At 40.5% G+C, this 17,615-nt stretch overlaps 1 protein-coding gene across 1 annotated transcript; it reads right to left on the reverse strand.

Moving 5' to 3' along the window:
* Window positions 1-7,765: 7,765 nt before the first annotated feature.
* Window positions 7,766-15,599, reverse strand: slc48a1b (solute carrier family 48 member 1b). Its single transcript, XM_079582238.1, has 3 exons — window positions 15,210-15,599; window positions 11,340-11,507; window positions 7,766-8,012 (listed from the first exon to the last, which is right to left on the reverse strand). Exons 1-3 carry the CDS (start codon window positions 15,337-15,339, stop codon window positions 7,876-7,878), a joined length of 435 nt encoding a protein of 144 aa, XP_079438364.1. The 5' UTR covers window positions 15,340-15,599; the 3' UTR covers window positions 7,766-7,875.
* Between the last annotated feature and the right edge of the window lie 2,016 nt (window positions 15,600-17,615).

Below are 17,615 nucleotides of genomic sequence, written 5' to 3' on the forward strand. Positions count from 1 at the left end.
TCCGGGGCTCGTGAACGCAACGGAATTAAGCAATTTAGACCAAAACGCAACCAGAAAAATGTCCCAAACTCAGAGCGCTCAGAGAGGGATCCGGGATCAAAGCGGGGGAGAATTAGGAGGTTTAAGGCACTTTCTCTCAGATCAAAAATGAAAAAAATAATAATAAAGAAGGAGGAATAGTATATGTAGTAACATTTATGGAGAGACATTATGGAAATAAGGCACTTTGGTGTTTAACCTCTTAACTCCCGCCTGAACCGAGAGCATTTCCTCCAGTTCGGCTTTGCCCAAATCCTGTAAGGCCAGTGTCGCACCTCATTTGAAAGCTAAGATCTACAAAACTCATCTAAATGGATCTTTTTCCTCACGTCATCAGATTTTTTTTCTCCATCATTTTTTGGGAGGGTTTTCAACTAAATTTTGAAACTTTTTTGTAATTTTTTTGTCAAATAGTATTTTTTTTGTCACATGTTCAATTTTTTGTCATTTTTTTTTACATTTTTTGTAAATGTTTTTGTCCTTTTTTTGGTCCATTTTTTTTTTAAACATTTTTGCCAATTTTTTTCTTTCAATTTGTCATCAATTTTTGTGACATTTTTGCCACTTTTTCATCATTTTTTCATCATTTTTTTGTCATTTTTTTGTCATTTTTTTGTCCTTTTTTGTCATTTTTTTTGTCAAATTTTCGTCAATTTTTGTGACATTTTTGCCACTTTTTCATCATTTTCTTGTCAAACTTTTGTCCATTTTTGTCAGTTTTTTGTCTAAGTTTTCTCACTTTTTTGTCACATCTTCATCATTGTTTTCGTCTCAGTTCTGTTGCTATTTTCCCACCTTTTTTCCAAAAAGCTTTTGGATTGGGGTAAAGCCAAACCAGAGAAAATGTTCAAGCTGGGTTCAGGCGGGAGTTAATGGCTTAAAGCAGTACTAAGTAACTCTTGCCCCTAGAGGCCATAAGCGCAACTGCAGGTGTCGTAGCAAGTTATTTTTTAACGTATTAATTGTCCGTGAGAGTAAATACTACGCTGACAGAAAAGACGAAGGGAGAGAGGGATATTGTACATCCAATTACACAATGGAAATAATTTTTTTCACTCAAACTTGGCTGTAAATACTGTTTAAAGTGATGTTAGCCCGCAGTTAGCTTTGCCTGTTAGCATGTTAGCTTCTTTTTCGTGATTCCATTAGTGTGTATTGGTGACTCCGGTCCAGTGGCAGTCAAGTTGCAAACATGGTTTTCTGTCCAGAGACACCAGGGGGAGATGAAAGACCCACCAATCATCTCATAAACACTTGTATCACCCCCACAGGGACTACGGGAAGGATTTATTAAGGTAAACACGTTACTTAGTACTGCTTTATGTCTTATTATATGAGTTTACTCCATTGGATCTGCTGGCACGACACTAAAAACTCCATTTACAAACCAATTAATACACACAATGCAAAATATCCACTTGACTCTTCTACCCCCTCCATAGTATTAATGTATCTGTTTAAATATGGCGAGTCGAGACCCAAAGATGGGCCATGGAACCACTGGGTCACAGGTCTTTATCTCTATATTACTGAGAAAACCCAACCTCTGTTCAAATGAGAAGTTTGATTTACAGGCTTATTCAGGGTTTACATCGACGTGACTGCGTGGATATACAGTATTTACAATAACTTTAACGGGCAAAGTGTTTTATGGGTTAGAATAAACACTCTTATCTCATGGGCGGAGCTTGCCTGTTCTCCCGTTTCTGTGTAGGTTTCTCCTTCGACTGAAATGGTTGAGATGGGTTCGAAACAGACACTGAATTTCCCTATATTTGAATAATAAAGTGTTAATAAAATATAAAGTATGTCTGTGTAGGCTCTCAGTCGTGCAGGAGTTGTCCATCGTTTCGCCTTCACCCTCTGAACACGCCTCACCGGTCACTCCTGAGTTCAAATATGAAGTTTGGCGGCCGGTTGCTTGATTGATTGAGCTCAAATGCAGACGGCCACTGGGAGGGGCTTAGGCTAAGTCCCTCCCCTTTATTAAAGGCTACTCTCCACCCACACTGTAAACCCGGATTTTGTTTGAGCATATACAGATTAGTTGTTATTGCTTAATCTGATTTGGTCATAATTGGCTTTGTCACTAAACTTCACAAGCTGTTTGTGCTACTTTTGCATGACAGTGCTGTGGAAAAATAATGTTAAGCAGCAATTACTAAACCAGATCAAAACAGTAAGAGGGGCGGGGTTTATTTTCAAAGTCAGGGCCGCATCATTAGACAAGAACGAAGGAAATCGGTAAGTCTTGAAAATTACACAGAATTTGTTTTGTTTTCTCTCTTTCCCTCTGAAAACTAAAAACATGGAAGGTCTAAGTAACAATACTGAAGACTACAATGTATCTGCTCCAGAGAGTATGTGATGAGGGAGGGAGAGAGTTCAGCTTCCTGGCAGCCTGGTGGATGAAGCTGCTCTTCAGTCGGCCGGACCTGGCCTGGAGGCAGCACACTGAGGAGATGGTAGATTTTCAATGTTCGTTTGATAAACAGAAAGACGACAAATCCTTCTGGGAACAGATACTGAGATAATGACCGATGATGAAGGTACATGATATTGTGCAGATTAGACCAAGGGTTCCCCGACTTTTCAGGGAACCCTTGACCAACAACTCTCTGACCCCCCGTGCAAAACGTACTTAGCTTTTGCAAAACGTTGAATTCGAGACACTACAGGCAAAACTCATTTTTTTCAGTTTTCAGGTTTTGGGCCAAATTGGTCTCTGAACATATAAGCTTTCACCCGGAAACAGAAAATATACCTAATCTTCACAACAACATGTTTAAATATTGCGCTGATTCAATGTTCCCCCATAGACTTATATGGGAGAATGCAATTTCAATGGCCTTTTTCTCCAAACACATTTTTCTGTCATTGTGGCGACACTATGTCCACGTCAGTCGGACCTAAAGACTTCACATTTTCCAGCCTTGGACTGAACAATATTTGGAAGATTTTTTCAGAGGGATTTTTTATTTTTTAAAGGTATAGCGGAGGCCGTCGTGCGCGCTCGCCCTTCGCCCCTACGCTGTTAGCCATTCATTGCTGCTACAGAACGCACCGAGTCAGGGGCGGACTGGGACTGAAAAACAGCCCTGGACTCTGACCAGCCGGGCCCAAATGAGCGTAAATGTGACACTTACCACCCGCCTTAACGGAGCGCATTCTCTCCAGTTTGGCTTTACCCAAATCTAAAAGCTTCTCAACTGGAGAGCAACAATGTAATGTCAAGTCGCCGCATTTTTTGTCATATTTTTGTGTTTTTTTCATTACTTTTTTGTGGCTTTTTGTCGTGTTTTTGTCACATTTTTTCCATAATTTTTTGTTGTGTCTTTCGTTGCTTTGTTGTCGACTTTTCATCGCATTTTTTGTCACTTTTTTTGTTGCTTTTCCGTCACATTTTTGTTTTCTTTTTCATCCTCTTTATCGACGCTATTTTGATGCTTCTCTTTTTAGCTTTTAGATTTGGGTAAAGCTAGGTTAAGGCGGGACCGGTGGCCCTAGAGCCGGTGGCCCTTCTGTGCTCTTCCAGAACGAACATATGGCCAGTCCGCCAAGAGAAAGAGAAAGAGAAAAAGTGTATGAGAAGAAGAGAAAGGCTTCAGAAGAGAGAAACAAGACCAGAGTGTTTTTGGGAGATTCTTCCTCCTCGGAGGCAGGTAGAGCGTTGCGCATGCGTATAGAGTTCGGGAATGTGACGTCATATCGCTAAGCATCATGGGATTAGCAGCAATTGTAAACTAATGGAGATTTTAAAAGTTAAGATACTGGAGTTATTGTTCACATTGAAAAACTTGGACCACAGTGAGTTAGATGTATTTACCAGCAGCAACTCAGCAGCTAACGGAGTTGTTCCACGGATTTTTTCTCCACTTTTTACACGGTTTTTAGCTAATGTTAGTCAATGGAAATGTATGCTAACAGCTGCAAAGATGGCGGATCTCCATGGTAACTGTGGACTTTCCCGAACTCCTCCTGTATACCTTTAATCCCTAGCCCCATTTATTGAGTTTTGAATGTCAAAAAATAAGGCGAAAATTACATTTTTACAATTTTTTCCACTAAAAAAACTGCTTATTTATAACAAGAAATCCTAAATCCCCTCAGAGAAAGTCCTGGTAACTCATTCATCAATTAAATGAAACCATAAATTTGAATGTAGCTCTATCCATTATTCAGATTCCGTCGCCGAAAAGATGGGAAATTTGGGGCATTTTTAGGCATAAAACACCTTGTTCTTATATGAAAAGATAAAATGACAGAAAACTTGCAGTGTATTTTTTTCTCACATTTGTGCCAGTGATCCAAATCGATATCTGTAAACATACATTTTTTCCCTCTTCACCTGCAGTGTCTCGCCTTAAAACAAACTGTTGTCAATGAAAAAACCCCTCCCCCCCTCGTCCGATCGTCCAAACGCAGAGCCCGTATGGCCCACTCTCCTCTGAGCGTCTAAAACCTATGGAATCATCTCCGCAGCTTCAAAGCCCGGTGCCTTTGCGGCTGCGACGCTGCGACGCTCCGGGCTGTTTTTCCTTCATAAACCCGGATCAGCACCAAACGCAGACCGCTTTAAACGCTGGATCCCACTTCGAGACCGACCCCCTGACCCGCGTCGGAGGGGCCGGGACTTCAAAGTGCTTTACCAAATGTGTTCATAAGTGCTATTTGCGAATACGGGAAGAAACAGATGAGCGGTGCAGGGGCCGCGGAGCCGGGGTTGTCCGCTCCGCAGCAGGAGGGGCCCCGTCCAGATCATTGTTGTGGCACAGTAGTGGTAGTTGTAGTCGGCAGGAGTCGCAGCAGTTAAAACTCTCCAAAAAATCTGACATCAAAAACGAGGGAAAAGCTTAGGCCTTAGCTTTCAAATGAGGCTGTAAACTCTCCAGTCAAAAAAAAGTGACAAAAATGAGATGAAAAAGAACATTAAAAAAGTGAAGAATAATAACCCCCGCCTTCACTGAGTGAATTTCCTCCTGTTCGGCTTTACCCAAATCTAAAAGCTTCTGGACTCGAGCTCAACAGCCTATAGGCCAGGGTCACGCCTCATTTGAAAGCTAAGGCCTACAAAACTGATGACATTTTTTGTTGCATTTTATTAAACTTTTTGTCGTGTTTTGGTCACTTTTTCTTCGCATTTTTGTCACAATTTTGTCGCTCTTTCGTGGCTTTCTTGTTGCTTTTCCAACACTCACATTTTGGAAGTGATTATGTTGCGCTCTTGTCTTTTTTTTTTCTTGCGTGTTTTTGTTGCTTTTTTGTTTCGTTACATTTTCATTTATTTTTTGCCGCTTTTTCATCTGTCCATAGTTGCGTGTTTTTGTCTTTTGCCTTTGTTGCTCTTTTAAAACAATACTAAGTAACTTATTTACCTTAATAAATCCTTTCCGTAGTCCCTCTGGGGGTAATACAAGTGTTTATGGGATGATTGGAAGGTCTCCCCCGGTGTCTCTAATAGAATCACGAAGAAGAAGCTAACAGGCTAACGGCAAAGCTAACCGCGGGCTAGCGCCACTTTAACAGTATTTAGTCAAGTTCAGAGCCGTGGGAAGATGTTTTAGTTAGGGGGTGCTGAGCGACAAAATTAACCCCCAAAATCAGATTTTTTTTCATCACTTTTTTTGTTGGGCAGTCGTCTCATTTTTGTCAAATTTTCGTGACTTTTTTTGTCACTTTTTCATCAAATTCTTATCACTTTTTCGTCCATTTTTTTGTCATTTTTTGTAAATTTTTTGTCACTTTTTCGTCAAATTATTCAATTTTTTTTTGTCAAATTCTTATCACTTTTTCGTCCATTTTTTCCTCACTTTTTCGTCAAATTTTTCTCACTTTTTTGTCACTTTTTCGTCAAATTATTCACATTTTTTTGTCAAATTCTTATCACTTTTTCATCCTTTTTTTCCACAATTTTTCATCAAATTTTTCTCACTTTTTTGTCACATTTTCATCCTTGTTTTCGTCTCAGTTTTGTCACTATTTTCTCACCTTTTTTCCCAGAAGCTTTTGGATTGGGGTAAAGCTGGAGAAAATGTGCTCGGTTCAGGTGGGAGTTAAGGGGTTAATATCGCCTGCAGTTCACAAACTATCCACCAGGGGGTGCTGCAGCGCCCTCAGCACCCTAGCTTCCCACGGCCTTGCTTGTTTCTTTCTATAGATATGGATTTGATACAATTTGATCATTTTACTTTCTAGGTGCATATTGAAACTTCTTTTCTAAACAGTAGAAAAAACAAACAAAACGATCCACTTCTGAGAAAAGACATTTAATAACACGGTCAACAGTCTCCGTCACACTCACTATTGAACTCGAATACACAAATAATATACTTTAAAATAATCATCATTGGCTCTTTCGACGTCACTTATGAGATCAGTAAGTAAAGCATCCGTCAGTTTGATAATAGCAAAAAAAGGTTTTGGTTTTTAGTGTCCAACAAATGCCTTTTCAGAATTCTACACAGACATCTTTACGACACTTGATTGCAATGGACAACAGACGTTTGTGTAGATCAGGGATAGAAAAAAACACACACAAAAAAACAAGAGTGAGAGAAGAAATAATGTGGAGAAATAGCCCCCTCTTGTGGATTCATACAAAACTGAAAACAGACTTTTTGACACAACATCAACAATTTCCACATTTGGATCATCAGTCACTTCTTGTACATCATGAGGATATTAAAACAGGTCCCCCCCCCCTCTGTCCTGCAGGGGGCGCTGTTCATAAGTGGAGTTAGCGGCTCATTTCCCTGTGCAGTTGTGGAAAATGCTTTGTATTTGTCTGTCTGTGGCTCCTAGAACAGGGTTTTTACAGGAAGCAACAAGCTTTTTTTTAATGCCATTTTAATGCTACAAAAGGAACGAATCTCTGCATATTTATATCTGTCATATCAGGGTTTTTTTTAACAAACTTACGCAGGAAAAATAATTGAACAGTGTCACTATCTTCAAAGAGGAGGGCTGGGTGCTGTACGGTACTTTAACGATACTTTTTCGACACTTTGATGACCTAAATTGTTTCCGATTGTTTAGCGATACCCAGCCTATCCAAGAGGTAGGGCTGCTCGATTATTGAAAAAATAATCATCACGATTATTTTTGTCATAATTGAAATCACGATTATTCAAACGATTATTTGTTGCCTTTAAAAAAATCCATCAAAAAAATGACAAAAATCCATCAAAAAAATGACAAAAATCCATCAAAAAAATGACAAAAATCCTTTTAAAAAAAGACAAAAATCCAGCAGAAAAAAGACAAAAATCCATCAAAAAAGTGACAAAAATTAAAAATATTGAAAAAAAATGTTAAAAAAAAAAATTTGAAAAAATAAAATAAAAAAAAAATTGAAAAAAAAAAAAAAACAAAATTGAAAAAAAAAAAAAATTGAAAAAAAATAATAATATAATAGATTTTTTGCGATTATGCTAATTTTGTAATCGTTTACTTAATTGCACAGCCCTACCAAGAGGTTTTGATTTATTGCCAGTTTGGGATCGATTTAATGCTCTTTAATGACATTTAAGGCCTTCACTTTATCACAATTCCTTTTCTGACTTGCTTTTGAATTCGAAAACCCTGTCTCACAATGAATAATAATAATAAAAGTATCCCCTCTTCTGACAGCGGACACCCATGTATCTGTAATTTCCCGTCCGGCTGACTCAGCGTGTCCTCATCCAGGCCGACTCTGAAGGTTCGGTGTTTTTTTTTTTTAAAGATCCATGTTCTTTGCAGGTCCGTCTCCACCCGAGGGCGTTCTCTGTAGTGGTGACGATGCAGAGACAGGGGGCGCTCTGGGCAGTCTTCAGCCTTGGACGTGCGTTGGAGGGCTCAGAAGTCGCTGAGGATGCTGATGTCGGCGAACTCTCTGCGGTAGCGGTGGGAGGCCAGGGCCAGGAGGAAGGCCCACTTCAGGCTCATCAGACTCCACACACAGGACAGGTACAGGCTGCGCGGGTTGGTGAAGGCTGTGGAGAGGGAGCACAGGCCCATGAGACATCGTCATTCCTCAGTTATAGGAGAGACAATTACACGCAAAAGGCAATGTTTGAGCTGAACTGTGTGGGAACATGCGCAGAACATCAGCAGAACATCAGCAGAATATCAGCAGAACATCAGCAGAACATCAGCAGAACATCAGCAGTACATCAGCAGAACATCAGCAGAAGCCTAATGATGACGCTGGAATCCAATTTAATGCTTTTTAAAATGACATTTAGTTGCATATCAGTTTATATATTGACTTTAAATGCTTTTTAAAGCACATATGACAGGTTTGAATGCTTTTCAAAATATGACTTATTTACATCAGTTGCAAATTTATTTTATTTCAGTGAGGCAGCAATTTTAATGAAGAAATGCTAAAATGTTTTGAATATTATTTGTAACAGTTTGACTGACTCAATAAATCCTTTCCCTAGTCCCCCTGGGGTAATACAAGTGTTAATGGGATGATTGGGGGTTCTTTCATCAGAAAACCACAATTGCAGCTTTCCTGCCTCTGGGTCGGAGGCCCAATACACATTAATGGAATCACAAAGAAGAAGCTAACAGGCAAAGCTAACTGTGGGCTAGCACCGCTTAAACAGTATAAGTTTGAGTGAAAAAAATGATCTCCATTGTGTAATTGGATGTACAGTTTCCCTCTGTCCCTTTGTCTTTTCTGTCAGCGTAGGATTTACTCTCACGGCAATTAATGAGTAAAAAAACGCAACAGGCTACGACACCTGCAGTGGCGCTTATGTCCTCCAGGGGCAAGAGTTACTTAGTTCTGCTTCAACATGGTTGCACGGCAACAGTTTAAAACTGTTTACCTTCATCTATGTCACTTCCTATCAGTGTCCAATAGATACAGACGGCATCTCTGGAATCGCCCATATATGGTCATTTTTAAAAACAGTTAAGGGGGAAAACAATTTTGGAAAAATGTATATTTTCTCTAATTATTCAAAAACTACTGTAACAAATGCTGAATTATGAATATAGTTTCTACTAAATGATACAAAGACATGGGGAGGAGCAAAGTGGTTCAACAGCCCATAAATACATGAATAACGGAGAATGCTAACATAATGCTACATGTTAGCATCGGGCTAATGTTAACGGTTAGCTAGCGCTTGCTACAACTGCCGTTTTTTCACTTCTACTGAGCAATCTGCTGTGAGAAAATATCCATATGGGCCCAATTTACACTTGACTTTATTTATGTGATAAATAAGATGATAATCCACCAGAAAATGACTAAAAAGAGGGAAAATTGTGTTTCTCTAAAGATTCTATTTTCCCCCTCGGCGAAGCCACGCCCCCTTCTATGACGAGATGCCGTCTGTATCTATAAGGAAACTACAAACGTCACAAAATGGCCAAACTAAAGAAAGCTGGGAACAATCTTTAGCCAAATCTTAAATATAATCGTGTTAACTATGTTTTAGCAAAAACTGTGTCTAATCTCTCCTCCTGGAGCCGCCACCTTAACGTGGTGGAGGGTTTGAGCGCCCGAATGATCCTGGGAGCTCTGGTGTTGGGGCTTCGTGCCCCTGTAGGGTCTCCCATGGCAAACAGGTCCTATAGGTGACGGGTCAGACAAAGTGGTCCAGAAGCCCCTCATGAGAGACCAACAGGCCCAGTTTGGTTTTACCCAAATCTAAAAGCTGCTTGGAAAAAGTGTCCAAACAACATCGAAAATAAGACAAAGATGAGGATGAAAATGCCAAACAGACGAGCCACAGAAAAGTGACACAAGTGCAACAGAAAAATGGCAAAAAAAGTGACCAAAAGGTGTGAAGAAAACGCAAACAAAAACGTTACAAAAATGTGGAAAAATCGCAACAACGTGAGGAAAAAGATTTTTTGTATAGTTTTGTAGGTCTTTCTAGGTAAACTTTTAGATTTGGGTGAAGCTGATTCGAAGATCAGAGAAAATGCACTTGGTGAAGGTGGGGGTTAAGAGGTTAACGGTACTCAGCCCTATCTATTGTTCGACATTGTGTTAGCTAATCGTGCTAAAGGCTGATTGGTGATCCTTCTTTTCAAACATATTAACAGACAATGAAAAAATATTAGTGAAATGATGTGGGGAAAAACGTCATGAAATGAGTAAAAATGAAATGAAATGATTAGAAAAACCTCGGTGCTGTTGTGTTAGCACTGAAGACTGCTGGTCAAAGTCGAGTATCAGCATTTGTGAGGTCGCTTATACTCTCAAAATGGGCAGAAAAAGGGAACTTTCTGAATGAATAATGACAGTTTATAGCACATTCTCTAAAGTGCGGCTCAGAGAAAAGAAAGAATGCTTCAGAATGAAATAAAATGAGGCCATGAAATAAAAACAAACCGTCTTGTGCTTTTATTTCAATACTTTGATGGTTTGTTCAAAGGGATTTTTCAGCATCTACTGAATTTCCTGCCTGATTTATTGCGTTCTGAGCTCCCCCCCCCACTAGTAACTCACTGTCCACAAATCAGTCATACATTTAAAGGAACAGGCCACCGTTTTTCCATACTGAGAGGAAATACAAGGGCGCGGAGTGGTGCCTAATATACATGAATGTGTAGTTTGCACAGGCCTTTTAGCTCCGTAGGTGAAGCGCGGGCTCGCGACCACGAGGCTGCAGGTTCAATCCCGACCTCGACTTTTTTTGCAGACAGGGCACCCCTTGGGAAGAACGTAAACCGGCGGTCGTTTTGCGTGACTGAGGGCACGCACAAAGACCAGACAGGTACGCATCAACTCGTCTAAACTCAGGTAAGAACATATCTCAGTATGGAAAAACGGTGGCCTGTTCCTTTAAAGGAATAGGCCACCGTTTCCGTAATTTGGCATCCGCACAGTAAAGTGAAGATTACTGCGCGGATTTCGAACTACTCCTGGTAATATTACGCCTTACAATATAGTCCCCCCTTTTATCCGCTTAGAAAATCCGCATTGTTTAACTTTGTGTAATTATACTTTGTAGTGGAACACTTCACGTAACCATATTTAAATAGGGAAAACGTGGAAGAGCTTGGTAGCTTCTATCTTGACCTGTTTTGGAGCTATAGAGGAGAGAGGGAGAGGCTAAATGCTAACGCCGTCTGCGCTGTGTTTACGTGACTGAAGGCACGGGGGAAGATCAGACAGGTCCTAAAGAACTCGTCTAAACTCAGGTGAGAACATATCTCAGCATGGAAAAACGGTGGCCAGTTCCTTTAAACCTGGCTCCATCCATTATTCCGACTTGCAAGCCCTTTTTTTTTTACAGCGTTTCAAATCGATACCTCTTCATTTTCAATATTTTCCCCGCTCAACGACTCACATTGTTGGGTGTGGATGCTGACGGACAGGAAGGCGATGAAGGCGATGACGGCGACGAGCGAAAAGGCCGCGCCGACGCAGAAGAAGAACTTCAGCCCCTTCAGCCAGGTCCTCCAGAAATCCTGCAGGTACATGACGTGTGTGATCAGGGTCCACAGAGCCAGCACACCTGTGAGGGACAGAGAGAAGAGAGAGGAAGTCATTTCTAGCTGTCACAATGCCCACCCTCATTTGTCTCATGTACCTCCTGTATTTCCATTATATCCGTACTACTGTGTATCTGTCATAAATCTAGTTGGCAGTAAGATAATATAACACTCCATGACCATTTCTGGTTGCTGGTAGGTTTTCACTGCTGATGGATCTGTCTCCATAGATACAGACGGCATCTCTGGAATCGCCCATATATGGTCATTTTTGAAAACAGTTAAGGGGGAAAACAATTTAGAGAAAAATCTAAACTTTCTCTAATTATTCAAAAACTACTTTAACAAACGCTGAATTATGAACATAGTTTCTACTAAATAATGATGCAAAGACATGGGGAGGAGCAAAGTGGTTCAACGGCCCATAAATACATGAATAACGGAGAATGCTAACTTGATGCTACATGCTAGCATCGGGCTAGCGCTAGCTACAACTGCCGTTTTTTCACTTCTACTGAACAATCTACTGTGAGAAAATATCCATATGGGCCTGATTTACACTTGACTTTATTTGTGTGATAAATAAGTTCAGATTCCACCAGAAAATGACTAAAAAGAGTGGAAAATTGTGTTTCTCTAAAGATTCTATTAAAATAAAATTGATCCTGGAGCGTCCTAGAGGCCACCATGATGGGAAGCAAAGGCGCCGAGCTAACCACCCGTCCAGCCACTGGTAATATGAACTTTGTTTTACTACATAAAACGTTGCATATTGCACGTCTTGAACATCTTCTCTTCCGGACATAAGGTGTATGAACGATTCCACTCCAAAAGTGTGAGAAGGAACTGAAGTAATCTTTATGAATGCAAGCTGACCATCCATGTTCTTAGTGCAACAGTACACTCTCTCGTCAATAGGGCTGGGCGATATTGACAAAAACTGATAACTCAATGTTTTGGGGACTTTCTCAATAACAATGATGAAGTAATCATTGTGGAAACCATCAGAAATTGTCCTGGACAGACGTCAAAAGGGAAGAAACATTTTTCTTTCTATTTCACCCTTTCACTTGTGTTAAAGGGGGGGTATTATGCAAAATCAACTTTTTCAAGCTTTACATCATGTTATTATGTCATTCCCTCATTAAAAACATGCCTGAAGTGTTGCCTTGGCACATTCACGTATTTTTGAGTAATCTGTAAAAACTCTGATGGCGGCCATTTTAGGGATAGGTTTGCCTGAGTCCTCCTAAGAACGCCCCCACCTCCTGAAGACGCCTCCGAGCTTTCGTCACCAGCCGAGTAACCAACCACTGCTCCTCAGCAGAACCCCCTCCCCACTGATGCCACAGACAGCGTGTGGAGGGGGCGTGTCGGAAAGGCTCAGAGGTTCTTAAAGAGACAGAGGCCTATTTCAAGACATTCACTACAGCCATTTTGAGAGAGACATTTTATACAAGGCAGTTATTCTAATTTACTGCATTTACAGACCAACAGAAGGTTTGTCATCATTGTAGTGTGATATAGACTGGTGCTGTGTGACTGAAAAAAACACAATACCCCCTCTTTATTGAAATGTTATTCCACATTCGAGAAACGCACTGTCTAGTGTCTTGCCCGAGGACACGACAAAAGCAGATGAGGTCCATTTCTCAGCGTGCATTGTGAAAGACGTAGACGTAAAGCAGCTGACCCACGCGAGATCTGCTGAGGCGACCGTTCTGTTTCACGGTTACCACAGTGTGAACATTTAACAGTGACACAGCACTTCCTCTAATTATCAGCCGAGTCACACTTTTATCATGAGTTTGTGCTTTTTTCTCCAACACAACGTGACAGGGTGAACTGGAAGGAGGGCTTTCACACCCAGGTCAGGTCAGTCTGAGGGAGATAAGGACCAACAATGGCTCGTGTGGTTTGTTCAGGGCTGCCACATCGCTGTGAAACTCAAATGGCCATTTTTAAATCACAAAGACGGCACCAGCTCAGGCAAAACGAGGCTGCGAAACCTGCTAGACAGAACATGTTTGTGTAGAAGTGCAAACGACAGGGTTAGCAGAAAGTACACACAATGGAGACCGGGATATTTGTGGTTTTCCAATTTTGATCACAATTAGTCATCGACACAACCTAAATAAGCCTATAGTAAATAAAAAGTATTGCTATTGAGGCCCACAAAGTGACATACGACACCAAGTTCAGTCCAGATGTGATAAATATGGCTCAAAGTCCTCGCAGTACTTGGACTAAAGCCTCTTACATAAGTCCATCGACATGCAATCCTACACTTAGTAACTTTTAGCAGATCTGAAATGTGGCTTCACGTTCTCTTCAGGACTCAAAGTGCTGTTTGTTTTTCAACCACTTGTTATTAAGATAATAAAGAAGTTAGATGAAGAACTTGTACCTCCAAGTAGAAATGACTTAAAAGTGATTAATCGAGCTCCATTAAAAATACCTCTGCATCTAGTCTGACAAAGTAGTAGTAGTAGCAACTCCGACTCCAGTAGGAATAGTTAGTAGCAGTAATAGTAATACTGTAATACTAATCGTAGTACAATAACATTTTGAGTAACTTGAGCAAAATGTTTTTTATAAGTAACTTGCACTAGTGTCCTGTAAAAATGTAAAACCACTCTGAAAATGTACTAAAAAATGTAGGTAGCAGTGTTAATTTCGTCGACTAAAATGTTTAGTCTTAATTTTAGTCACAGTGTTATTTTTGACGACTAAAATTGGACTAAAACTAAATTAAAAGTTTCTCATGAGACTAAAACTATGACAAAAATGTCCAGATATTTTAGTCGACTAAAATAAGACTAAATAAAAATGAAAAGGGAGAGACTAAAATCATCCAAACTTCTATTGAGCGTCTGAAAGAGCCTCAGATCATGTAAATTCTCTGCCAAAGGATCAGCTCTGAGCTTTGTTCATGTGGAGCAGCTCCATGAAGCAGAGGAACAAGATTAAATATGATTATAATGAGTATTATCAATGCAAAGTCAACTAAATTAGCCTTAAATTTAGTCGACTAAATTGACATGCAATTTTAGTCTAGACTAAAACTAGACTAAAATTGAAACGATTTTTTCGACTAAATCTCGACTAAAATTAAACTACATTTTAGTCAAAAGACTAAGACTAAAACTAAAATAAAATATGTTGTCAAAATTAACACTGGTAGGTAGAACTCGTACACTTATTAAGTAAAATTGGCTAAACTGTCACTAATGGATACAAGTTTCACATTGTATTATGTACCTTTTTTGACACTGTTCCACTTCTTGGGCAATTTTAGACAATTATATTTATTACATTGCTTCATTTATGCTTTAGTAATGACAAACACAAACTAACATGAACTTATTTTTTTTACATAAAAGTTGCATAGTGCACCTTTAACGTGGGTGTTTTTTCTGATTGGTTTAGACTGAATTTTTTGGAGCCTTTTTAGGACCAGGATTGGTCTTGGAGATACTTGGAGGGTCAAATATGTCATGAGGTGGAACTACTGGTGTGGAAAGTGACTTGGTAGATTTGCAATAACCTTGTAGTAAGTTCGCAGGGGCAGCATTATTGTCTACATAAACAAGACTTTGAGTAAAAAAACACTTTGTAGTTGCCCTATTGCTTTAAAGAGAACATTTCGAATACATAGATTTCCTTATATATTTCCAGATCTCCTTCATGTGCACTGAAGAATGCCCTGAACGTCCTGTGTTTACCTGAGAGTCCCCCCATGGCTGCGGTCCACGGCTGCCCGTACGCGATGTTCCAAACCAGAAAGGCAGAGAAGCCCATGATCGTCCCGAAAGACGCGTACCCAACACTGATGTACGTTTTGTTAATCGCCATTTTTAACCGAATATCACCACAAACCCAGCGTGAAAAAAACAGGAGGACCGATCCGAGCCAGTGTCGAGGAGGGCGCAGAGAAAACAATGTCAAAACAACTGCATCCGGTGCGTAAAATATGAGCGAGCGCTGAGCTGAGGAGGGAGAGCCCGTTATAAGTGGACTATCGCATGTTAAATGTTGAATACGGAGTCCTTATCGCGCTAAAAAACGTGTCAAAATAAAGATGTTGCGCTGCGCCGCTGTTTGGTAAAATATGCACGTTGCTTTACGTCAGACGGAGGAGGCGCAGGGGTTGCCAGATTGGAATAGCAGACCCCAGCCTCAAAATGTGCTCAGACTGGGTGAATTTTCTCCAGTTCGGTGTTTGGCTTTACCCAAATCTTGAAAGCTTCTCGACTAGAGAGCAACAGAGGAGTGCCTCATTTGAAAGCTAAGGCCGACAAAACAGAGCCTATAACTTTTTGTCCCATTGTTTTTTTTTTTATCACATGTTCGTCGTCTTTTTGTTGCTCTGTAGCAGGGGCGGACTGGCCATATGTCCATTCTAGAAGAGCACAGAAGGGCCACTGGCTCTAGGGCCACCGGTCCCGCCTCAACCGAGCTTTACCCAAATCTAAAAGCTAAAAAGAAAAGCATCAAAATAGCGAGAAAAAGGGGATGAAAAGTCAACAAAAAGGTGAGAAAAACACAACAAAAAATGATTAAAAAACAAAAATATGACAAAAATGTGGCGACGTGACGAAAAGTTTCCATCACTTTTGTAGGTCTTAGCTTTCAAATGAGGCGTTACATTGTTGCTCTCCAGTCGAGAAGCTTTTAGATTTGGGTAAAGCCCAGTATAAAAAAACATGAATCTAGAAGGAATTCCGTGGAGTATGGTGTGCCACAAGGTTCAATTTTGGGGCCGTTATTATTTATTATTTATATTAATGATTTTGCTTCTGTTTCTACGACCACTTTCCCCGTTCTTTTTGCTGATGATACCAATCCAAAAAATAATAATAAAAAGCCGAAGTGGGGAAAAAGCACTCGTTAATGTTAAGGCGGGGGGTAAGAGGTTAAAATATGTATTTGTGGAAGTGTCACAATTACGCTAATTTGGGCCAGGCTGGTCAGAGTCCAGGGCTGTTTTTCAGTCCCAGTCCGCCCCTGCTCTGTAGTCACTGTGTTTGTTGTTGCTTGTCTGGCATGTTTTGACGCCCTTTTACTGCTACTTTGTCACTTTTATGTTGAGTTTTCTTTTTTTTTTTTTAAGCTTTTAGATCAGGGTAAAGGCAACCTGGAGAAAATGTGCTCGGTTCAGGCGGGGATTAAGAGATTAACCCATTCAAAGTGGACTCTTTATATCATTTCTTTTCCATCAAATAAAGAGGTCTATTTTACCACACACCCCTGTATACGTACACAGGTGCTGTGTACGTCGGCTTTTTAAGGTTTAAGGCAGGGGTGTCCAAACTTTTTTGCTGTGGGGCCGCATACTGAAGCGTACACGGGGTGAAGGGCCATAGATCGGTGGTTAGTGCCGCAAAACCTTTGACTAGCAGAGGTTTAAATTGCGCCCCACACCTTTATTTATGCTCAAAACCTTCATGCTCTGTCTCACAGTAAAAGGTTAGCTGTTTGGTTAGAATTGTGTAGAATGATTACATTTCAAATAAAAAGGACTATCTCTGATGATGTGTCCCGATTCAGCAAGAAGGCAGAGGGCCACCAAAATTGGTCTGAGGGCCGCATTTGGCCCCCGGGCCGCACTTTGGACACCCCTGGTTAAAGGTCAACAGCAATCCAGTGGATGAAACCGTCTGATTTGGCAACCTCGCCAACGTGTGGCCGAGCCGAACAGACCAGCAGAGATGGCGCCCTCTACTGGACCAAAACAGTCAAGACAACAACATTAATAGAACTTTTTATTCCGGTGTTTTCACAACACGTGAGGGAACATTTACAGTGTACACGCTTTACAAGAATCCCCCCCCCAAAAAAAAAAATCTATTAAAACTTGTGAAAAAAAAGCATTTAAAGAACAAAAGGGTCGCACTTATTATGCGAAAATATCAAACAGATAAGGCAATCAACTAAAATAATGGGATTTTCGCCATTTACAAACACGTTTTAACACATTTCCTTCTTATACTAATGTCTTCTTGTATTTAACACTGATCTGACTGGTTGTTTTAGGCCGAGTCCAGAGTCTTCGATCTGGTGCAAAGGTCACAGGTTTGATTTCCTGTGGGCCTTCCTGTGTCTGAGTGGGTCTCCTCCCAAAACCTGCA

This window comes from Gobius niger, assembly GCF_951799975.1.
Source record: "Gobius niger genome assembly, chromosome: 24".
Taxonomy (NCBI): domain Eukaryota; kingdom Metazoa; phylum Chordata; class Actinopteri; order Gobiiformes; family Gobiidae; genus Gobius; species Gobius niger.

Coding starts and splice junctions, on each gene's coding strand:
- slc48a1b (XM_079582238.1), bottom strand. CDS start 15,339: ATGGCGATTAACAAAACGTACATCAGTGTTGGGTACGCGTCTTTCGGG. Junction 11,508..15,209: donor AGCCATGGGGGGACTCTCAG/GTAAACACAGGA, acceptor TGTCCCTCACAG/GTGTGCTGGCTCTGTGGACC. Junction 8,013..11,339: donor CAGCATCCACACCCAACAAT/GTGAGTCGTTGA, acceptor CCCTCTCCACAG/CCTTCACCAACCCGCGCAGC.